A 25,965-nucleotide genomic window follows, 5' to 3' on the forward strand; every position below is an offset into this window, starting at 1 on the left:
AAAGGATTATTTTAAGATTGACTGAGGGTGTGTGTGTGTGTGTGTGTGTGTGTGTGTGTGTGTGTTTTATTTTGTTTTAATTTGCCCATCCTGTACCTTAGTTATAATATATGATGGTTAACCAAGCAATATGAAATTATAAATAGATTTTGATATGCTTTGATATCTCTTGTGTTGAAAAAGATCTAACCATCCTTAGTATGATATTAAAAAAAAAAAAAACCTAACCTTCTATCTAACCTAAAATTCTCAGGGATGGGTTTGTGTAAATGCTAGGTGAACGCCTCACTGCCGTAGGTGGAGGGCTAGTCTACACTTCTTTTAGATCTTACAGTTTCACTCAGTCTATTTCACTCAGTCTACAATCTCAGCAGAAATGAGTCTGGTTATCATAGTTCATTCCCTGACAGACTGCAGCCTGCATCTAAAACACTGTGGTCAAAGCAAGTGACACAGCCAGTACTACAGAGGCCTGTGATCTACAGCACAGTGACCCAGTGCAACAACAGAGAAAGGGCCTCAGTATTCACTGTGATAGCTCTCTCACTTAATTCAATGCACACAGCTCCTTTTTTGTGATTCAATAAAACAATGATCTTTTATTAGTGTGTTCACACAGAGGTTAGACTTGTTTTAACAACCTAATCACTGGCCTTGCTGAAACTACAGTGACAAAGAAAAGTTACCCCAATCATAACGAATCGCCAGCTGGTTACTGTGACAAAGATTTACTTTTACAGTGACCCTAGAAGGCTTTGTCAACGACATAAAAGAATAAAAGCACACATACATAACGATGCAGGAGGCTGCAGCTTCAACAGCCTTATTAAAATAGAGGGTTACATAATGGTAAGCAAATTATAATACTTAACATTTCACAAATGAAAACACAACACACAACCAGTTTATAAATCAAAAGCAGGGCACTGTGAGCAGTCTTGTGCAGCTCTGAGAACGAAACTGTTACATGGTGAAGCTACATGATCAGTCTTACATTACTAGACTATATACAGACAAAGACTATTCTTTAATTGCTATTAACACCACTTTCTGCAACTGTAGTTAATAATAAATTTAGTAAAACCAAACACTTTGGATTTCTACCAATATTTTTACTGATATCCATTATAATTTAAATAGGTCAGAATAATGAAGTTTCAAGTGTGGATCAGATCAAGCTTTCACAATGAATTTTGTATTATTATTTATTATTATTATTATTATTATTATTATTATTATTATTGAGTTTTAATCACTGCAATGGCAGAATGTTAATGTATTTTTTATGAAAAGGCATTAAAAGAGGCCTATGTGTTTTGCATCCTCACCACATTGAAATGCCCTGGCCAGAATATAATGGAATTCAATGGGGCCAAGCTCTTGGAAATATCACTAAAATGCCCTATTCATTTATTGAACTGATCCACAGCAGGCAGACGTAGCTAAACCAATTTTAGATCTGTTAATTTATTATTTAAAAAAAAACAAAAAAAAAAATAAAATAAAAAAAAAAAAACATCTGTTGAACCATTTTGAGTATTTTTTTTTTTTTTTTTTTTTAACAGATTACAATAAAAAGATACACAGTTAAGAGATCAGGTCCCGGTTTTTCGTACAACATCGACTGACAGGATACAGAACCTAAAGAAGAATCCTCTGGGAGCCGAAGCAGCTCTGATCTCTCACTGCGGAAGAGCTGTGAGTATCTGAAGCAGCTCTGAACTCTCACTGTGGAAGAGCTTTGAGTATCGCATTCACCTCCTCTGCAACGGCTGTCAATGCAAACTCAAACTGCTCCTGTGGAGGGAGAGAGAGGCAACATTTCAGCACTGAATCATCTTGTTAGGATGAGGTTTTCAAATTGTTATTATTATTATTATTATTATTATTATTATTATTATTTATTATTTATTATTATTATTATTATTATTAATGGGTTTTAATCAATGTTTACTCTTGAGGATAACAAACAAAACCAGTAAAATGGGGTCACAAAGAGGGGTGTTCTGTGTTTGAAACCACACTGCTGACACAAAGAGAAAATAAGTTAGCAAAAACACACATCACTAGGCAAGCTATAGAAGACAGGGATTTGACAATGACCTTTCCACAACCAGCTAGCCAGTTAGGTTTTCAGGTTAGATGTTTGGCAGATATCTGCCTCTATGCCATGCAATATCACACCATAAAAATACTGTTATAACACATTCAGACTCTGGGCTCTAAGCCAGCTTGCTGAGCCGAATTGTCCTATAAAATAACACTTGTTATACTGTAGCAATGGTTCAGGCTGTACAATATGCCATGTGTACCTATAACATTACCCTGCATGCTGGCAAGTCAGAAGCTGCTTCGTGTTTTATCAGTGCAGTAGCTGGAGATCAGGAATGTCCCAGGGCTCTGTTTTCAGCTTTTCCTCAAACGTGTTGTGGATTTATGGCACCTAACTTCAAAACAGGTGTTTACTACAGCAAAATGTATCTAGGCCAGGTGTGAGTTTGTGGACTTTAGTTTAGTGCAGTTTAGTAAAAAGAATGACTTATTGTTCCATAGTGAGGAAAAGGCAGGAGTTTAAACAGTGGGTAATAGTTTTACTAAATGGGGCCAGTAGGTGGTGCCAAAAACACACAGGCAAGGGAGGAAAGAGGTGACTGATTCAGGGTATAAACCTTCTGGAATTAAATTAAGAATTGCTCTAAATTGTATTCTTGCAAAGAAAGGAAGATATTACCATGAAGGTGTCTTCTTTTTTATACTGTGGCATTATAAGTAGACTTATTTTTTAAATGAATAATCCGTTTGTTAAACTCTGTCGATATTTTATTTTTAAAGTATTACCAATACCCATTCACACAGAAGCTAAACAATACTGTATACCCTCGCATACTGTTAGCTAGTAGTGGAGTCTACATGTTAGAGGACTATATAAAATAGTGAGGCTCAGCAATGCACTCAAAACAACAAGCAAACAACAAAGGAGACATCCAAATGTCTTTAGCTTCTTTAACTGCCTTGTTATACTGCCTGGCTTGTAAAATAAAAAGGTCAATGCCCCTCCCCAAGGATACTGGGTCAGACAATGAACACTTAATTAAAGGAGGACTTCATAAAACCTGTATGTAAATTCTGGAACACTGGCACACTTCACACCAGAAACTGAATGGCATTTACACAGTAACAGTGTCTAATTTTGCCAGAAGACTCGCTGTAAATGACATTTCCAACCTGACTTTTAATCCGCAGTCTTAAATGACTCTGAAAGCCTGTTATTCCTCATTTGTATTCAGCGGTGAGAGTGCATGGTTTGTTTAAACCCATCAAAACAAATTCTCCGGAGAGAGAGTGAGAGAGCGTCCTGCTGGCATGTAATCAGATATTTTAAATTTGCCACGCGTCTGGATGAATGAATTAGGTACTTACAATGTTTTTATTTTGTTTTTTAAATGGCCAGGAATTCAAGAGTCCAGAATTTCGTGACGTCTGAATGGTTTTACAGACCAAAGGAATAAGACTGTTCTAGCTATGTGCCCCCCCCCCCCCAAACCTACATACATCAATCACGTATTAATACATTCACACATCTCAAGGAATAAAACAAGTTCTGTGTGCAAGCAACACCAAACCTACTGACGCTGCAGGAGTCCATTATTGGCTGCAAATGCACGACCTTGAAAGTAAGCAGCAGACCTTCTGATTACTGTTTCCAAGGCTGATTTGAGATTAAACATGGATCTTATCCTACTTCATTATGCTGTTTTGGAGTGCGTTACTACAGAGCCAGGCATTAAAAAAGGATTGCTTTAAAAATCCTTCCCGTTCTCAGTGCCTCTCAAACTGTGCCTTGTAGGGCATTCTGAGGTACAAAGGAATGATAAACCATGAACATATTCCTTCAGGCACGTTCATGTGAGAGAGACAATACGTTATTATTATGATTTATTTCTTAGCAGACGTTGTTAGGAAGACTTAAAGTTAAAGTTTTTGTTGTTTGGCTTTTATTTGCATTTCATGAAACGATGCATATAGGCATTTATTACCAGCTATGTTTTTAATAGTTTACAGCATAATTGTTGATAAAAAAAGTAGCAATAAAACTCATGAACTTATGGCATAGGTGTTAAGCAGATAACGAGGGGATGTTTTATATTTAAGGCAAGTGCTTAAATCAGTCTTTTCTTGGTCAGTCATGCACAGAAATGGAAACCCTTAACGGCCTCCCCTCCACACCCCCTTCTCACACAGCAATGCATTCCCATCCCAGCAGGTTTAATGACACTACCTTTGTTTGGACCATGCCTGGTCTTTGGTCCCTCAAGTGCTCCAGTGTAGCAGCAATATCAATCTCTTTAGCACCTGCAACAAAACCACAAATTAGACCGAGATCAAAGCACCAGATAATCCAGCCTGCATCTGTCAATCTCCTGCTCTCGAGCTCCCCTTGAATCAGCACTGCCACTGACAAGAATACATTCAGACTGACCATTCGAAATGATTACATGCATGCCACACACACACACACACACACACACACACACACACACACACACACACACACAGTCAAACTTCACTATAATGAAACCCATTTTTTTAACAATCCAAGCAGCAAGAACAGTTTTTTTTTCAACGAAAATTAGCCCCATTAGATTGATCACTTTTACAAAGTCTACCTGGATAAAATGATCTCGGTAGTGACTGACACTGAGCTTTCTCCAGTGTGAATGTGTTACTCTCTCAGTGGAAAAAGACCTTGGTGGGCTAATTCGAAGATAAGGCTGATTCATAGATAATCTACTGTAGTGTGAATCATGTGTGACGTATGCAGCCATTGCCATCATCACACAAACTACAACCATGGCAACATGCATTGAGAAAAGCAAGAAAAATATGAAGCAATCTATGCTGGGTATGTTTTTTTAAGAGAAAGGGCTCGTAATTACTGTATTCAGCATGTAAGTGTACTTTTTATTGTTTTCATTTCTTTACTGTTTTCTTTTAAATATAGTTTAAATGTGGATCAATGCGAAGTTATCTTGAAAGAACTACTGTATACAGTATAAAGATGTTTAATTCAATTTGGGCATTTCTTCATTATTCTGATACAGCAAATTGCCAAACCCTATTATAGTGAGCAACTTGATATAACGAACATTTCTCCAGGTCCCAACATTTCTTATAGTGAAGTTAGGGTATTCGTTATAATACTCAATATATATAATTATTATCATAATATATATAGATATATATATATATTATATATATATATATATATATATATTTTTTTTAGTGCCTTGCAAAAGTATTCAGACCCTCTCACAGTTTTCACATTTTATTGCTTTAAAGCTGACAGTCATGACACTTTGAAGTAGGAATTAATATGTGTTATATACACAACCTACTCCACACATTCAAAGCAAAAACAAAAAGAAAGAAGTAAATAGATAATTAATATGCAATAAAAATGGAAAAGTCATGATTGCATAAGTATTCAAACCCTTTGCTGTGGCAAACCTAAATTAATTCAGGTGCACAAAATGACCTTAACAAGCAACTCAATCAGTTGAATGGCCTCTGTCTGAGTGCAATATTAGTGGTTCTCATGATTTCAGACTAGAAACACCTGTTTCTGTGAGATTCCTTGATAGGTAGTCAATTTCAAGCTAAGACTCAACCATGAAGACCAAGGAGCGTTCAAAGCAAGTTGGGGATAAAGTCATTGAAAAACACAGATCAGGAGAAGGGTACAAAAAAATATTGAAGTCTGTGAATATCCCTGTGAGCACAGTCTACTCAATCATCAAGAAATGGAAGGTGCATTGTACCACCCAGACACTGCCTAGATCAGGCCGTCCCTCCAAACTGAGCAGCCAAGCAAGGAAGAAACTGGTGAGGGATGTCACTGCGAGGCCAACGACAACTTTGAAAGAGCTACAGAGTTCAATGGCTGAGATGGGAGAAAATGTGCATAAGTCAACAATATCCAGAACACTTTACAAAAGTAGCCTGTATGGCAGGGTAGCAAGAAGGAAGCCATTACTTAAAATAAGCCATTTCAAAGCCCACATGGAGTTTGCAACAAAGCACCTGAATGATCCTAGAAAAATGTGGCAAAAGGTGTTGTGGTCAGACAAGACAAAATTGAAACTTTGTCCTTGAGTGGCCCAGTCAAAGTCCTGACTTGAATCCTATTGAGAATTTGTGGAAATACTTGAAAACGACTGTCCATAAGCGATCTCCAAGCAACTTGAGAGAGCTTGAGCAAATCTGCCAAGAAGAATGGGTACAAATTGCACCAAGCCAGTGTGCAAAGTTGGTAGAGACTTACCCAAAATGACTTGCAGCTGTAATTGCTGCCAAAGGTGCTTCCACCAAATATTGAGCTGACGGGTCTGAATACTTATACAATCAACATATTTCAGTTTTTTCTCTTTAGTTTTAGCTAACATTTACTGTAACTTATATTACCCTTAGAAGTCTTCAGTTTGAGCATTCAAGTTTTGAACAAAATATTAAGTTTTAAAAAAAATGTGTATGCATCATTTTGTAATTTCACAAAATGGAACACCATAGGAAGAGTCTGAATACTTTTGCAAGGCACTGTATATATATATATATATATATATATATATATATATATATATATATATATATATATATATATATAGTGAGCAGGGAGAAGGTAAATTCCTCCCTGCCGAAGAAAATATACAATCGGTGTGAATAGACGTTTTGTTTAATTGTGGGTCACTGTTTTCACATTGTGTGTAATGGTTCATTATCCTCTGCACCTGGAAGTAATTCCAAATTGTAACCAGACACAGGGTATTTAGGAATGGCAGCCTGTCTGTTCTAGGCTGCTGAAGAGTGTAGAGCCCGGCTGGGAGCGTGTACAATCGTAAGAAGGTATTGTTAAACCAGATTTCGGGTTTTTGATACAACTGTGTTTGTTTTTGGTTTTGTTCTGTGTTACAGGTAGACACCTTAGCTGTGTTGTTTGATAGTTAGGTTCCTGTGTTTTGTTAATTAGTGTTCATGAGAGCTGGGTGTTTATTTTGTTTTGTTTACTTTTGTGTTATTATTAAAAGTGCGCGACAGCGCTGAAATTTTTGTGTTGGGTCTTGGTTTTTATAGGGGCAACGAACAACCATGAGTACGGCTGGTTATATTATATATATATATATACATCTTCACAATAGATATATACTATATATATATATATATATATATGTGTGTGTGTGTGTGTGTGTGTGTGTGTTGTGTGTGTTTTTGGTCAAAAGAGCCAACTGTGTGGAGATACTGATAGGCTTTTGATGCCATTGTAGCTACTCTCACTTAAGTCTATTAATGTGTTTGTGGTGCCATTTACTACATAGTAATTTACTACATAGTAATTTATGTCAAATCTGCTATTCCTTAGTATTTAACCATACAGGCATCATGTAGGCACACTCTATACCACCAGCAATAGGTGTCACAGCAAATGTATATATATATATATATATATATATATATATATATATATATATGAATCTGAAGCTGCCACTCCGGCTCACACACCTCACATGTGGTTAGATGGCACGGTTCCCAGCCACAAAGGCAGCACGCTTGGCACCATGGAGTGAGAAGCTGGCACAAGCCCTCGCTCTCTGCTTAATGAACACTGGTATACCCGTGAAGAAGCCATGCTACCCAGGTCTTGAGCAAATGAGGACTCGACTACATGATCTTCCTGCTACGGACGCTGGGCTATGGGCCAAGTGCATTATGGGGCTCATGATTTTTTTTTCTTTTTTTCTGTCTGTGTGTTTTTAAAAAGAGTAAGCTTTACAGGAAAGAAAAACAACAAAACAAACAAAACAAAAAAAACCACTCCGAACATTTTAAACATGTAGTGCATTATTATAGACTTTTGTTTTTAAAGAGATAGTTTGGTTATGAAAACATTCATAGTTAGGCATGTTTTAAATTTTTCAGAACATCTCTTTTCTATTTTTTCTTTTAACACGTAATCGTTTGAGCCTTAAATTTACATACATTATTTTGCTGTTCTTGAGGCATGTCTATTCAGTTTCACGCGCTTTAATTCACGTGCTTTAACATTAACAACTGGGCTTTTGTCGATGTTTTAATAAACTAGACATTGGGGGACAGAATAATGACTAATTTATTTGTGATTCACTAAAAGAAAAATCTCTTTTCTTCAAGCAAGCACAAGGGAAAGCTCAAGTCCTCAAAGGCCTATTGAAAAAAAAAAAAGCAAGCAGAAGGCTGGTAATGCAGCTGGGCCTGGTCTCAAAGTGCACTTACACTTTCATGTTAAGAAGTGTTGGACTCTAAAGTTTGGAGGAACACTCTACAAAAAGCCTTGGGGAAAGAAAAATGGCATTCTTGAGTAATGTACAATTCATTCTTCAAGAACAGGAAAAAAGGGAGAAAGATTGTGTGTCCAGGCTGCAGGCCTTTGATCATGTTGATGAGCGCTGGGGCTTCAACCTGGGCCTCAAACTTCTCAGGCCAGACAAAGAGGGCCTAGGCCTAACAGGCTAGGCCGAAATTCCTGTCAGAACAAAACCTTTGGCTGCCTCACAGTTTGACAGCCTGGGAAAAGCCCCGCACAGCAGGGTTAAGATGCTCGCTTTGCCCTTTGATCTTTCATGAAGGCGAGAGCCAAATAGCCGGTCAGGAGATTTTAAATCGTGCACACTATAGGCTGAAGGGGACCAGGTCATGAACAAACAAACGGGTGACCTATCAAAAGGGGGGGTCTCTCATTGTTTCTTGAGCTAGTTTCACATGACTTGTTCTGTATTATGCAACACTAAGCCCATAGCTGGAATGGAATTTGACATCTTATCATACAATAGAGTCAATAAATTACATTCTAAGTGTCTTTACGTGATGAAGTCAAACCTTGCTGGGAAACTTTTCCTTATCTCTTTTTGTTGCTTAGAGATACATGCTTTGTACTTAAAACACTATATTTAAAATAGTTTTCAATTATTTGTATTTGTATTTTTTAATAAAGGGATATAAATTGTCCAGTCTTCTGAATGGCAGGTGCTGATTATTCAGAAGCTTTACATGGCTCATTCTTGAGAAACGGGTTCTGATATCTCTCTGTACTGCATCTATCTGAGCAGCAATACCAGGAGAAGTGGGGGGGGGGGGGGATATTACAGCTTCTGAAAATGCTGATGTGCTCACTCCACAGCACTGGCCTTGTACAAGTTAAAATATACAACATGCGGACAATTTTATTTTGCAATTGTATTATTGACATAAGTGGACATTTTTAGAGGTTAAATTAGGCAGCTCATGAAACTTTAGTTTTAAATTAAAAGTAAAAGTATACACATTAAAAACAGCAATACTATTGGAATTAAAGTCATCCTTACAAATCTACCATTTCAGTTCAGCATGTAGGAGTTGTTTCGTTAACAATTCCTTCATTCTGTGAGTTCTGAACAGTCCATTTGTTAAAGAACTAATTAGCTCTACATTTTTTTTATGGCATACACATCCTTTGAACAATCAACTAAAGGCTACATCGCTCCCCTAATTTATTGCAAGACCTTCTAGTGAATGTCGAGGCCTCTGTGTTTCCTTAGCAACAGCGCCACACACGCATTAAGAGGAAGAAAAGCCTGTCGCCTCCCACCTTTAGCCATCTTATTGAGAACCATGTCAATCAGAATGTACGTCCCACTTCTTCCTGCGCCATCACTGCAAATAATGACAAGAAAGCACCATTAGCACTGCCAAAAAAAGACACAAGCCTTTATTTTGAACAGTTTTGTTTAGCGACGAGTGTGTGTGTGTTTCTTATTTAATCACAACAGACTGCTCGTTTTGAATTTAAATATTTGTGGTTGTTGTCATGCGGTTTCTTGAGCATATACAATAGGCTTGTTTGCTTCGAGTTCACTGGTGGAAGGTGTTGAGATGCGATCGGAACATGTGCTCTGTTTCAATGGCTTCAAAGCTCCAGAATCAGACACAGTCAAGGGTCTAGTTTACACTGAATCCCATGTGGTAAACACCATGAACAAGCATAACAGTAAGTGAACAACATCTCAATGAATAAGATTTTAGTAATTAACTGCAATGTAAACAGTACATTCACATGGCATTTCTAATTCAACAAAAGCATACATTCCAAACATTCCAAAAAGGTATATATATATATATATCTATATATAATATATATATATATATATATATATATATATATATATATATATATATATATGTGTGTGTGTGTGTGTGTGTGTGTGTATATATATATATATATATATATATATATATATATATATATATATATATATTCCTTTTCTTTTTTTACCCCAATACAATAAAACAGAACGCTTCAATAAAAAGAAATAAAATTAAGTAAAACAAACTAGATTTATTTCCAGTTTTGCCAATTAATTGTTGTCATGATGTGTTAAATGCAAGTTAAGCGTCTGTTTGTATTTAAATGTCGCAGAAAAAGAACGAAATCCACATTATATTTTAATAATAATATAATTGTGTTGGTATTGGAGCAGAAAAATAGAGCATTATGCAAACTGTATCTTTCTGCTAACTGCCCAGGACATGTTGCATAGTGTATGCATGTTGTATGCATAGCAAAGGACAGCTTGGATAATATATTACCACAACTACCCCTCCCCTCTCCATCTTTCCAATTTCAAAGATTCAGTTTTAACAACCAAAAGGCTTTTAAAGGTAGGAATTATAAAAGCTATAGACTAGAAAACATGCTTTCCAAACGCTGTACACGTGAGAATACGTTCTGAATGCCTAAAGGAATTGGTTCATTTGCAAAGTGAAGACGTCTATGAAGGTGACAGCTGCTGCAGTTAAAACAGCAAGTCACTGTCTTTATTTCTCAGACAGATGCCTCGGTGCATTTCTTAATTTTCTCTGAGCCCTCAGTTCTAACTATTTGCCAATCACAGCCAGTCAACAGGAAATAGTTTGCTTTGAAAAAAAGCAAACCGATTATCATTCTTTAGCAGCAAAAGCAGCTCCTGCAAAGCCTCACAATCTGCTTTATCGTGTTTGAACAGCTACCAGGAGACAGAGGTGATGCTGTCGTGTGTCAGAATACGGACAGGGGAGGATAATTGCAGCTATACGGAATTCTCTGCTAATTAATATTTTACACATATTTCTGTGTACTAAAAAGTCATGGTGGCTATCTTTCAAACCCCATTCTGGACAATTCTCATTAAAAGGCTGATCAATGATAAAGGGTGGACATCAGATCACTTGGTTCAATATTGAGGGAACATCTGACATCCTATTACGATGTCTGCCTTGGAGTACTTACAATACAGCCTTCAAATTCTATAGCCTTGCTTTGTTGAAAGCCATCTGTTGTACAGCATTACAATTTCAACTGGTGTCAAGAGAGCGAGCCTCTTTCATTCTCGATTTTTCTTTAACACTAGTCCAGTCTTTTCTGTTAGCCAATGCTTCTCTCTCTCTCTCTCTCTCTCTCTCTCTCTCTCTCTCTCTCTCTCTCTCTCTCTCTCTCTCTCTCTCTCTCTCTCTCTCTCCCCTCTCTCTCTCTCTCTGCCTCTACTCTCCAACAAGTAGTAGAACACCCAAAGTCTCACTACTGGCCTCTGCAAAAATGAAACCCACATCTGAATCCAGTATACTAAGAAAATGTGGTTGCTTCATTCTAGCATGGCCACCCTAAAATAAAATGGCAACTTATAAAGCCATGTTGGGCATATAAACGCCAGTATAATCACAGAATTGAAATAGCATGGTTGTAGCGTGTATACAAAAAAAAGAGCAATCGGCTGTATGTGAAAGTAACAAAGAAAACTGAAATATTGTTGACGTGTTCTATGAATGACCAGTCCATTCAACTGAAACCTCCTTGCTAGGGGTACAATTCATCCTTTAATACGATAGTTTAATATGGGGTTACTTGCCTGCAGTGGACAATTACTGGACAGGAGCGTCCCCGGTAGCACTTGTTTACTTTTCTGCAACAAAACAAAAGAAACATATCATAAATATTAAAATGTGCCTGAGGAAATGTTTTAGAATTGAAAAAAGCACTGGTCTTGCTTAGCATTCCACAGCTGTATTATACACAATGCTAGCCCACAGTCAGACAAGCAATACAGTCAGTTATATACATAAACTTCTCAAAAAAGGATATCACAGCTTGTTACACACTTTAAATTATATTAAATATTACAATGCTGGTACTAGGCAGGCAGTTTGTATACAAACATGAATTATTTTGTTTGCTAAAATGCTGCAGCAGTGCACTGTGATCTCCTGTGTGTCTGCTGATTGACTGCGCGCACGGCACTTTTCATCTTTAACACTTCTCATAGCGTGACACACTTGGTCAAGGTCTATGGGTTTGAAATGTGTGCTTAACTGGATGTTTCCAGAGATCAATTATACCAGGCTAAACCCTCTGAGAGAGTGCTTGTCTTTGTTTTGTTCTGTTACCATGGAAAAGTTAGAAGCAATTTTGTTTTTTTCAAATTCTTTTTTTTTTACTGGTAACCTACTGTATATCTGTCAGTTTACAACATTTCCTAAAATAATAATAATAATAATAATAATAACAATAATAATAATAATAATAAAAAAAACCATTGTACAAAGTTCACTGTATTTCTCTGTAGTTCGTTTTACAGAAAATGTCTGAAAGAATCTGTGTGTGTTGTGTGTGTGTGGATATGTGTTATATATATATATATATATATATATATAATAATGTTTTCTGTGAATATCCGGAATCCTGCAGACACAGAGGCACTAACCCGGACACTTACTAATAAAGTAATCAATTAACAACGTTTCCAGAAAGCATATGAGAAGCCTTAATTAAGAAGGGGAGCAATTAATAATACAAACCAGCCCTTTAATTCATTGTAAACAAAAGAGGGAACCTGTCATGCAAACCATTAGCAAGCAAAGGTCAAAGTTCATTAGAGGCTGTGAAATGGGGGCTTCCCACATTGTCCCTGCTGCAGATTCACAGTTTCCAATGATCACTTTTGTGACTATGCAACTGGGCTCATATTACTAGCTGCAACATCACAAAAATGACACTGGCAACCGCTAATTAGCTGGCAAAAAAAATAAGAGTGTGTTGATTGGAATGTGAGTAGCAGGGTTAGTAAATACTGGGGCACGCAGCAAGAAAGGAAAGCGTGGGTTATATTTTAACAAGCCCTCACATATAGCGTGATTCATCTTTAACAAGCAAGTAGTGGAGCTCCAAAAATATAACGTTACATGTCCCCACATGTTGCTAAAACTATTTAAATAACGTACCTGTCATTTTAAAGTCTGTTTCAAACATCTTTTCAAAAACACTGACAGTGTCAGGATTATTGTCCACATTGTCAAACAGATAACACAACAATAACCATACATGATGCGGTACGGAACTGAAAAGCCAGAACACTTGTTGTTATGTTTTTGTCTTTTTTGTTGTTGTTTTTTAATCGCTCTTCCTGTAGTGATTTTAAAGGACAGATCTCAGACCCTAGTGCACTAGAGTGGCCAAAAAAAGCTTTGAAACAGATTTTAAAGTTCTAAGTGTTAGAATGTTAACAATTAAAATGAAAAATGCCAGGTATATTGTTTAAACAGTTGTAGCAACACGTGGGGACGTATAATACTACATATTTCTGAATCCCGCTACTTACTCTTTAAGCTTTGTGATCTTTCTTTAAAGTGTACATTTTGCTCCCTATAGGCTTAAGAAAATGTTTAATTAGACTGACAGGCTAGTCCAAAGCCAAAATATTGAACAGTCTCTCTTCTCTAGCTGGACATTATACACAATTATATTCTCTTTCCATAACATTTCTTTAACTATCTATAACATCACCTAGCAACAGGACATACTACTGAACAAATATGCAGAATCATAGTTTTTCATACAACTTTCAAATTCTTAAAAACTATGCCTGTACTGTCCAAAAAATATATACTGGGCAATATTTATAGATTTCACGAGGAATGATCAACATATTTATATATTGCATTGGCCACTTTTATTAACACTGAAAACAGAAGTGACTGAAAATAAGATGCTTAGTAGTGTGCAAAGTCCTTCCCCATATAAGCCTCTGCCATTCCGTTAATTATAATGACAGCAGTCTTTGAGCACTAGAGGGGTTAACCTGCCGAAGCCACACTAACCTACCCAATGCAAGGTCCTGGTACAGCTCACATGCTGTTCACATGCTGCACAGCTACAGGAGCTTGCATTATTTTAATACAACTCGAGTTCACATACTTTTTTGCCTTGCGATTTGTTGCATGACACACACTATAATTTTGATCTCCATTAAAAGCTGTATTTGAACTTGCACATTAAGAAAGAGCTGATGCTAAGTTGCTGGATTTTCCATGACAGAGGCTTTAGATAGGGATTGATTACTTTTAATTGGAAAGCATCAGCATTGATATTAAAAACCCAGACACAGTTAACCAGACAGAGCAGGGTTGCTTGTTTAAAACAGTTGTGTTGTAAACCCCAATGGTTCGCCGTGCACTGTAATTTCAATTTGTTTAAAAAAAGAAACTAAAAACTAAAGAAAAGAAAAACCGTATCAAAGCATGCACAGAACTTGAATTAGACAGGTCTTTTGACAGGCCCGTGCCAGGTGCGGTGCTGGTTTTAACAGGCCCGTGCCAGACTGGGTGCTGATTTTGACAGGCCCGTGCCAGGCTGGATGCTGGTTTTGACAGGCCCGTGCTCGGCTGGGTGCTGGTTTTGACAGGCCCGTGCCAGGCTGGGTGATGGTTCTGACAGGCCTGTGCCAGGCTGCGTGCTGGTTTTGACAGGCCCGTGCCATGCTAGGTGCTGATTTTGACAGACCCGTGCCAGGCTGGGTGCTGGTTTTGACAGACCCGTGCCAGGCTGGGTGCTGGTTTTGACAGACCCGTGCCAGGCTGGGTGCTGGTTTTGACAGGCCCGTGCCATGCTGGGTGCTGATATTGACAGGCCCGTGCTAGGGGTGGTGCTGGTTTTGACAGACCAGTGCCAGGCTGGGTGCTGGTTTGATAGACCCGTGCCTGGCTGGGTGCTGGTTCTGACAGGCCCGTGCCAGACTGGGTGCTGGTTTTGACAGGCCCTTGCCAGGCTGGGTGCTGGTTTTGACAGGCCAGTGCCAGGCTTCGTGCTGGTTTTGACAGGACCTTGCCAGGCTCGGTGCTGGTTTTGACAGGCCCGTGCCAGGCTTCGTGCTGGTTTTGACAGGACCTTGCCAGGCTCGGTGCTGGTTTTGACAGGCCCGTGCCAGGCTACGTGCTGGTTTTGACAGGCCCATGTCAGGCTCAGTGCTGGTTTTGACAGACCCATGCCAGGGGTGGTGCTGGTTTTGACAGACCCGTGCCAGGCTGGGTGCTGGTTTTGACAGGCCCGTGCCATGCTGGGTGCTGATTTTGACAGACCCGTGCCAGGGGTGGTGCTGGTTTTGACAGGCCCGTGCCAGGCTGGGTGCTGGTTTTGACAGACCCGTGCCAGGGGTGGTGCTGGTTTTGACAGACCCGTTCCAGGCTCGGTGCTGGTTTTGACAGGCCCATGCCAGGCAGGCCAGGGTGTGTACCTGCGGAAGTCCAGGAGGGACCTGGTGGACTCGGGGACGCTCTGGTTCATCCAGCTGAGGAAGTGGAACTGTGTCACCGTGCGTGTCTCGTTCGTTTGCAGGTTCTTCAGATAGAAGCTTCGCACCAGGAAATCCTCACACCAGATGTGCTCAGATACAAGATTTACCTTCACAGAAGAACGGGCATAAAAACAAAAAGCTGAATTAGTTTAAATCATTCTTTTTTTTTTTCTTATTTTTTTTTTTTGGTTAGTTTAAATAATTGAAATGAACTGATGTGAGCTTTTATTTAAAGGCCCAGTTCAATTAACAGTTTTGCACTTATTTTGCAATATAAACTTCTTTAGCTGGGAAAATTTATTTTTGGTATAAATTCAAGCAATAAAACAAGCAGATGTTAAGCCATTTGGATTTAGATTCATAAGCAAATATGTGTTGCATGCAGAACTGCAGTTTTCTCAAACAAACTAAGGGTCAATTCACCATTTTTAGATTTTAAGGTTCAGTACAATAGTAAACCAAGTGTTTAGAAATTAAACATAAATATTATGCTACAGATTATAAACACATTTTAGTATTTATATATTTTACGCTTCAATGTTATTTTTCAGGTATCTAAAGTATAGTCTAAGTAATTAAAAATAATCATTAAAAAGAGTTTATAATTTGTTGCATACAGAATGTATGTTTAATTGTTAAACATTTGGTTTTACACAGTAACTCCTGATCCCATAAAGAAAATGAAAAAAGGAAAAAATTCTGCCTTTTGTTTTGTTTTAAATCTTTTAAATTTGCTAACTTCAGTTGCTTTGAAAAATTAGCATTAATACAGTTTTGATATTTTATTTAACATCATGTAATGAAAGAAACTACGAAACTATATCACACAAGTCACAATAGTAGTACAATATTTCATGTTAGATTTCGTAATGCCACATTTTTCAACATTTGTCAGTTTTTCATTACGTATATGAAAAACTGCAAAGCGGTATGCAATTCAATATGTTAACGTAACATTATTCAGCAGGTTTCATTTGACTTTATGAAGCAGAATGAGTTAATTATATAGGGTGATGCAAAACTTTTGGTCACAGCTGTACATTTCACAATATTTCACCTCGTAAATATTGTAGAGGTTTGAACCCTCATCTGGCCAGTAGTGGTAGCACTGTTTGACTCCATTTTCAGTCAGTGGTGTCAGCATCACAATAACGACACAGCCGTTCTCCCAGACCATCTGCAGACAAAGAGAGAGAGCCCACGGTCACATTGTGACTGCCTAATTAATGTGTGACATGTATAAACACTGCACTCAGACACACAATTCAAATCCAGTCCAGTCAGAGGAAATTGAATCATTCCCATTACATGGGTTTTATTGTGCAGCTGCGTAAAAATCTTGACAGAAACAGACAGGAAATGCGATTTGTAAGAAATATTGTCTGAGGAATGCACACATTAAATTATCAACATTATCCTGTCCATTTTCCCTGAGCAAAAGCCATGTCATCTTTATTTTTTATTTTTTTTGGAGGGGGGTGGGGGGGTGGGGGTTGTGAATTGCAAATCCATGTTCTAGAATAAAATGAATGCTGTTGAAAACCAAGGATTTACAATTAGACAGCAAAGACAAAAGGATTTGGAGAACTTAAATGCATTTTCATTCTGTATCCTTTAATGACTATTTGAAATAGCAGGCCTGCAGTGTGTGTGGCGTGGCAGTTCTCCAGGCCTAGCAAACCCTTATTAAATGCTGTGTGCTCTTCCGGTCATCCCTCTGGAGATGTACACGAGTTAGCTTTCAGGGTTTCACAGGGCGCCTTGTCTTTCCACTCATAGTAACTGATACACTTGCCGGGGTACAAGCTTCACGTCCACACAGCACTGCAGGTTTTAGTTCTCTTTCTTTTGGTATTTTTAGTGCAGGGCTTCCCGGCAGTCGTCATTTTTTATGCCCCCACCGGCCCCCCCACCTCCCCCAATGCATTTAAACCTGCTTCCCTAAATTGGTTCTTTTCATCATATAGCAATTTAATGTGCCTTTAGGAGGTATAGAAGCCTACTGAAGCCATTATGAAAATGAGGAGAAACACAGATTTTATGAGTTGCAATAAAATACAATGATATTGAGTATAAACTAATCATGTAGCTCTCCGTTTCAACCCAAAAGTAACATTACACAGCCCAATCATTTAGGGGGCTCTTGTCCCCAGTAAGCACAAGCAAAGCAGTGCACTAGACTGTGGTGTAGCCTAGGAGAAATGCAAACAAATACAACAACGTTTTTAAACGTTATGTTATGTATTTCACATATACAATCATGAATTAACAGATATAAGGAAACAAAATTAAGTATTTTCTTTAATGCATTAGACTTTTGTATAACCATAAGAAAGGTAACATATGAGTACATGCTGTGATGTTAATATGCTCCCAAACGGTATTAATTCAAACTAACACAATGTGAGTAACGCAGTCTTTATTGTGTTATACTGCTGTGCTTATGAGTGCAAGTTTTATACCAGGCTTTCTATACAAGCTTAATAAAAACCCACGTAGATTGTAGGCAGTAGGACAGCTATTTTTAATTTCATTGTTGAATGTTGCTATTCTGATGACCCTGAAGCATTTGCGTTATATGATCCTTTGCAATGTACTGTCTATATATCATATATATATATATATGTATATATATATCTATATATATATATATATATATTATATAATATATATATATATACTAATATATATAATATAGCTACTATATATATTATATATATACTAATAAATGCAATGTTTCAGCTCCAATCCTCAAAATAATCTGACAATGTTGCAATTCAACATGGCACACCCTTTTTCCGTGCTATCGGCATTATGTACAGATAAAGATACAAATGTATTCAGTATATTTCTTGATTTAGAGAGAGAGAGAGCGAGAGAGAGGGAGAGAGAGAGAGAGAGAGAGAGAGAGAGAGAGCGAGAGAGAGGGAGAGAGAGAGAGAGAGAGAGAGAGAGAGAGAGGGAGAGAGATTTTAAGGCTGAGACCTTTTTTGACTGTGTGTTGGGTTCTACAGAAACAGAAATGCCTTTGCTACTGAGGTACCCAAATCAGAGACTGAGAATGGTGTTCTGGCAATGGTGGCTTCTACCCTCTAGTGTTCTGCAAGACTAGACTGCTGGAGGAGCAATCAGCCTGAGCCGGACATGCATCTTGATAAGGGGATCATGGACTTGCAAACTGAAAGCACTGCATTGAGGGAAGGGGGACGGGACCGGGGGACGACACCAACAAAACTGAAAATGAAACAAAATCACCAGCATGCGTTTTAATTAGTTCTCAGTCTGACATCAATAAATATAAATCCTAAACATGATTTATATACAGTAGTGTGTGAATTTATTAGAATGCCTGAAGATTTGTCATTATATACATACTTGCATGAAAACTGAGAATTTCAATTTTCGGTGAATAATCATTGATACAGAAACAATAGCCACTCATGTGTAAACATGTTAGACCACTTTGTGCTTTCATTAGGCCTTTTAAACAACTTCTAAAAAGTCTCATGTATTTTACCATGTGTGGCCACGTGTTCCCTTACTATTTAAAATTAATTAAAGTCATCAATTAAATTAGACAATGACTAATTTGCCTATTTTCCAGGATTTTCAGTTCCAGTGGTTTGAGTTCATATGCATAACAAATCAAAACAACAGAAGCAATGGTGTGTTCTAATAATAATAATAATAATAATAATAATAATAATAATACAAAGCTGTACTGTATTTTCCTTACCTGCCAGAAATCTGCGACAGTAGAAGGCAGTGGGCCTTGAGTAGCAATGTATGCAGGGCTCTTGGGATCATGGTCCATCTGGACAGAGAAACATGAAGAAAGATGTGTGAGCTGATCTGTATCCCCATGATTGATTATCCAAGGCCTGAATGAACAGTTGGGAAAGCCGTTTACAGCACTTTAAAACAAGTCCACAGATGCAGTCATACTGGGTCTTAGCCTTAGAGTGGGGGTGCAAGGTTAACAGTTGTACCAGCCTTTCTAAATGTCTAAATGTCTGAACCTTCACTTCAGTGCAGGGATTGGTTAGCATGTGAACTGCATGGTTATATACAGACTCTGTAGCAAAAACATTTAGAGGTCCATACATGTGCACAACAAGCATTCTGAAGTACCAGCATTGCTTGTATTTTCAAACGCTTGAAACATTACACAAAATATATGTTTCATGTAGTTCTAATGGTTCAATAGCAACATCCAGCTCGATTATAACTCAGAACTCTTAGCAAGGAAGAATTCATAGTTTGTATTTTTGTAAGAATATTTACTTGGTCGTATTAGTTTGTACCATACAGAGAACCCCTGAAATGCAATTAATTTTTAGGAGGAGGCTGTGTGGTCCAGCGTTTAAAAGAAACGGCCTTATAACCAGGAGGTCCCCAGTTTGTAATCCCCATTACAAATGACTCTGCAGCTGATGCATAGTTCACATGCCCAAGTCTCATATCTTGTAAAGCACTTTGTGATGGTGGTCCACTATGAAAGGCACTATATAAAATGTATTATTAAATTAAAACAGCACCAACTGTTAAGAAACCTATTCTACCCTCTCTTAAACTAAACAAACCCTGTAAAATATATATTCAGTTTCATTTCTGAATGCCCTTTACCACAGATGTATTCAAATATACCGTATATTTATAATCAAGCCAATTATTTACATTTTTTAAGCTTAATGCCATTAACAGTACTTTGTCACTAGAAAAATCTGAATTCACCCCCAGATCCTTTCGTATCCTCACTGAAATGATTTGATAAATGGACTAAAGCAACACTGCAATAATCAGATCATGTTTTCATGTCCCTCCAGATATAATGAGCAGCATCATTAAACCAGTTATTTAGCGATCCTTTTGAACCTTTATTTATCAGTGACTGAATGGAATGTACTCAATCAGCAATAATCAGTCTTACATTTCTGAGCTACCATGGTTGTCAAGTGAACAGAACGTACTGAGAAATTTGTTTAAAAAAAAAAAAGTGAGCCATCAATGATTTATATGAATGCTAATTATATTTGTAGAAAAACAAATTAAAAACCAAAATGTATTGGCGATAGTTCCCCTGTACCATGGAGAGCTGGCTTTAGCCAATAAGAAAGCCACTGCCTGCTGTCAGTTATAATGTGCCGCTGTGGAAAACAAGAAAGAGTGCCATGAATGTGTCACGATTGTATAAAAACAGAACGGCATCCATCCATACTGCTGCATTCTAAACGGACGCTATTGCACATTAAACATCATTAAACACTGGCTAGACCAGTTGAGCTCTGAGCAATTATAGGAAAGATGAGATAAATCCAAATCTCACACACATGACATTGTCTTCAACACTTTTCTTTTACAATACATCTTGAAATAATAATAATGTTTAAATTAGCTTTGGCTTACATACTGCAGAAGATTAGGCTTTGAATTACAATTGAATTACTTAAAGCAAAAATGTGGAGCAACAAGTGCTAAAATGTCAATTAAATGATATGCGGGTATCTGCAGGTAAAATGTGAGACATTATTGAATGAGTTGTACTTTAAACCTCTCCCTTATGTAAGAAATCTTGATACAGGGAGGTAGGTTTCCTCTTGTGCCCTTGACTAGGTCTAAATTATACCCAGGTACATGGAGTGGTCTGTCTACTCAATACATTACTTGCAATATAAAACAACGAGAAAATTTTTGCATCAAATGTAATTTAATGCGTGTGAGATTTGGATTTATCTGTCCTTTCCTATAATTGCTTAGAGCTATATTGCTCTAGCCAATAATTCTGTGCAATAGCATCCATTTAGAATGCAGAAGTCTGACTGTTGTACAGTTTCAAAGCAATCCGTGACACGTTTGCGCCCTCAGTACTCATTATTATGTTTACCACATTCACAAGCAGCAGCTTTGCTGAAAACGTGCAATGGCTTACTTATTGGCTGAAGTCTGTTGTCCACAGTACATGTGAACTACTCCCTATACATTTTCCAAAATAAAAAGCCATTTGGAAACCAGGCAAGGTGTTAACCCAGTGCTGCATGTCAGACATTCATGTGCTGCATTACTTTATTTTCTGATAGCGGCTGCAGATTACTTGCGACTGCTGAAATGCAACAGTCCTTCTTTGCGGATATGTTACTCGTCATACAGAGTTTCATGAGTCCTCATTCTGTACAGACTATTATGTTTTTGGTTGAAGATTTTTTTTGGAATACAGTTTGAACATATAAGATATTGTAGATAATAATATCTGAAAGAGGCTTTCAACGCATGAGGTCGACCAATGCAGATTTACGTACAGTCTATTTCAGTAGACATTAATTATACATACATTGATGTCCTTAAATACCTTTCTCTAGAAAGTGGTCAGCAGGTAGCCCAGTGCACCTTCTTCTTTCTGTACTGAGTGTATCCCTGTGTATTCACAGGTCTGGATGGACCGTCCTGCATGGATAAGGGGTGATCCATTCATCAGCCCTGCTCTGCCCTTCCCTGCTATTCCACTCATTCAATTCTCAGCTCCTAACTTTGGACAGTGACTAAATCAGTTTTAACACATCTGCGTCTGATGTCTTTAAGTGAATGGTTATGTTAATGGCATTCCTCAATCTGTACATTCAATAATCTGCAAGCTGAGATATTAATGCAGTTGATGGGTTTTTCTGTCTCCCTGCGAGGGGGAAAACAGAATCCCCATTTACTGCCACGACCCCTAATTCCAAAGAAAAGATGACATATTATTTACTTGTGGATGATTTCCCTGGAATTTAACGAGGACTAAGTACAAACGTGACAGATGTAATTATCCCAATTCTGTTCCGCACAGCCAGGGTCTCCTTGTGCTGTAATTACCAGCCTTTCACCCAGCTGCTGTTAGCACAGTTATTATCACATTGTTTCCTTGTGCTTTTACTTTGGAAAGAAGACGTTGACTTTACTGTTCCTTCTGTTGGTTACAATTATAACCTAGTTTTTCTCTAACATTATAATTGTAGTTTTGGAGTTTTTGGAACTCTCAAAACCCACATACCCTGTGTTAGATGTTGAGAATTGAGCTTTGGAGGTAATTGAAATGTTTTTATGTACCTGTCATTTTGACTTTTACAAATGTGGATTTCAGAGCAAGATAATATTTTCATTCTTTACGTTCTCTGGTTAATTATTGGAACCAAAAAATAACATTGAATGGTAATAAAATACCAGAAACCCCTTGCTGAAACATGTGTATGCCATTTAAATCAATTAAACATTGGTCGTTATGTATTAAATTTTATTATAAATTGGAGTATTGGATTTTATATAAATCTACAATGTAACCCTATAGGGGAATAAACAGAACCTTTCCTTTTTTTTTGTTACAGGTCTACAGCAGACAGGCATGGTGGACAGGAGCACATCATTAAGGTTACCAGACATCTCAGGTAAACTTGTATTGTTCCAGTTTTCAGTCTTAATTTCTTGTCCCGGTCAGAAATAGTGAAATTGTTAAATCGTGCCGGTTTTGCACATTTTTCTTTGTGGATGCACACAGTTAAGAACAATATGCCATGACTACAACATTCCTTATGAGAGAGATGTATTTCCATTCCATATTTCATTATTGGTTGGCTGTGATACATACGATATGTTGTATATTTCTAAAACAAAAATCAGGCTTGAAATATCATTGCAATAAAAGAAAAAGAAAACTGACAAATAACAAGGTATACTCAGCCGTAACTATATTCTTAACAAAAGTTTGCCTTCATGATATTTCAAAATACTGTAGGTACTGCAATAGATGCAATGGGCAGAAACTAAATATGATACAATAACCACAGCATGGAGGACAACATGTTTAGTACAGTCTTACCTTGGTAGAGGCAAACACAAGTTTAAAAAGATCACAAACAGACACTTTACTGTGCCTGTCCTATTGCTAGCGTATAATTCTGTTGACTCAATCTCCTTTGAAGACAATGTAATGTTAGAAATACAAACCATGGAGATTCAGTACGCAGACAGACAGATACTCACAATTGGACTTGCATTGATGTAATCTGAATTGCCACGGTTATTTTCAACCTTCAAGGTTATTCTGGAGTGATCATCTGTAAGATAAATGCATAATTTACCACCTCATCTTTCTTAATAAAAAATAAGAGAAAGGAACAAGAAATACATTCTGGAAGCTTCTCCCAGTTCTGTCTTTCTCCCCATCTCAAGGGTCAGATATATATATATTCGTATATATATATATATATATATATAGATATTATATAGATATATATATATATATATATATATATAATATATAATGTTACATATTATATATGTATGACACACACATACACACACACACACACACACACACACACACACACACATACATATATATATATATATATATATATATATATATATATATATATATATATATATATATAAATACATAATATAGGAAGGTAATCCAATCCTTCCACTAAACTGCACTTACACCTTGTTGATTGCAAAAGCTTGACTTTGTCATAAACAATAATGGCAATCTGACTGTTCAAATTCAGATTTGCCTCTAAACTTATGATAGCTGGTAACAGCTAACTCTAATACTGTGATAGTTAATTATGCAAAGTTATGCACTGCAATATGAATTGATGTTCATCATTTTTTTTTTTTTTTGTAATAAAAAAACAAGGGTTTGTAATTAATTCCATTCATCGCACTGGCATCAGTGGTAAAGTGTAGCCATAGCAGGGATGAGAGGCTTCAGCCGGCTCTGCATTATGAGCTGTTTGAAGTAGTGAACTGCCGTGCACTTACAGACAGGCACTTTGTCAGTGCGGTTCTTCTTAGCATTCTCGGCCCTTTGTGCGACTGTGGCGACGTTCGGCTCTGCTTGATAAGCACACAGCGCCTCCCACTCCTTCTCCAGGCGATTCTTGTTCTTCAAGTGGTCCTCCATGTAAGACTGAGAAAAAGTAGAAATTCAGATGTAAATTCCATTCAGGTAACTAGAGGTGTTTATAATTACAACAAAATAAACACCAATGGAACAAACTCACAAAATGGAGCCATGAGCAACCACTGAGCATCCCATTCATACAACCAACATAATTAATTGAACAGAAAGTATGAGGTTAGCTGGCCAATCCCAGTTTGTTTCTCTTCAATGGATGAAAGGCATTTATGGACTCGGACTGTGACCTTAATTCAAGCAAACCTCACCAGGAACACCAAAGAATACCAGGAAGTACTTAAAAGGAACGGGAATAGGGATTTACAGGCACAGCTAAATCTGGGGGGATTCTGATGCGGAACTATTAAAATGTTATACTGGAGCAACTCAAAAACCACTGGGAATGATTCTAAACAGTGTAAAAAGGTCAAAGAAAGGTTACAAGTAGACATTTAATAGATGTTTCCAACTGCCCAGCTTTTCCCTCTAGTATTTTATTTTTAAATATTTGTTAAGAAAATCTTAGAAAAACATTGCTCGATTAAGTACTCATACCGTTGCAACTCCCTTTTAACTGCAAGGCTCAATAAACCATTTCACAGTGATTAGGTCCCTTGAATCGAGATTACAATGTCACTATTCTATTTCTCTTTTTACAACCTTTTTGAGAAATGGCTGGATTTGGCTGGTGTAATAATTATGCCCACATCTCCAAAGATTACTTCAGCTCCTTGAAAGGCAGGGTCTGCTGCTACATGCTTTTCTTTAAGCCCCACTTTGATTGGAACAGATAAGCAGCACTTCATAATCACACTGTAATACCACAACAACATGGACTGGATGTGACAACCTTTAATCCTTACGGGTGCAGGGTCTACAATGGCATGTATTAAATTATGAACTAGCTATGAATGATTATGAAATTAGCATGGCGTTTTGGATGTCACTATCTTTGAACCCCATCATGCAATGCAACATCTATCTAATGCTGGCTTTGTATTGGTCTGCCACTGCCCCCTTCTTTGTTAATACAGAAGTAATGGAGATTTGCAGTGTGTAAAAGGATTATTTCAATCCAATCAAGAGGTGCTGCGATCAGTGAGTGTCAGGCAAACACTCACTAATCCCCTTTCGAACAGTTTACAGCTGCCAAAGGTGCTCATAAAATCAAAATGGAATACAGCTCTGCAAGATGACATGAAGTCACCGGCTAATGTAACGTTTCAAAATAACCGGCTGCCGTAATATTGTACAGAGGTGGAGGAAAGGACACCCATGTGGGCTTTTTTTTTTTTTTATTGCTGTTTTTTTTTTTTTTATTGCTGTTTCAAATCTATTTAAAACATTACTGGCTGTACAAAGTGGGAG

The 25,965-nt window shown here is 37.5% G+C and overlaps 1 protein-coding gene across 1 annotated transcript in view; it reads right to left on the reverse strand.

The window, feature by feature from the left end:
• Positions 1–595: 595 nt before the first annotated feature.
• LOC121314067 (receptor-type tyrosine-protein phosphatase N2-like) overlaps positions 596–25,965 on the reverse strand; it is a 262,494-nt gene continuing 237,124 nt past the window's right edge. The window contains exons 17-23 of the mRNA XM_041246887.1: positions 19,402–19,479; positions 16,723–16,842; positions 15,606–15,772; positions 11,949–12,002; positions 9,656–9,720; positions 4,280–4,353; positions 596–1,797 (exon numbers count right to left, since the gene is read on the reverse strand). Coding sequence (XP_041102821.1) covers positions 1,726–1,797; positions 4,280–4,353; positions 9,656–9,720; positions 11,949–12,002; positions 15,606–15,772; positions 16,723–16,842; positions 19,402–19,479 — 630 coding nt within the window. The 3' untranslated portion in view covers positions 596–1,725. The remainder of the gene's footprint in view (positions 1,798–4,279; positions 4,354–9,655; positions 9,721–11,948; positions 12,003–15,605; positions 15,773–16,722; positions 16,843–19,401; positions 19,480–25,965) is intronic.

Source organism: Polyodon spathula, chromosome 4, assembly GCF_017654505.1.
Source record: "Polyodon spathula isolate WHYD16114869_AA chromosome 4, ASM1765450v1, whole genome shotgun sequence".
Classification (NCBI taxonomy): Eukaryota; Metazoa; Chordata; class Actinopteri; order Acipenseriformes; family Polyodontidae; genus Polyodon; species Polyodon spathula.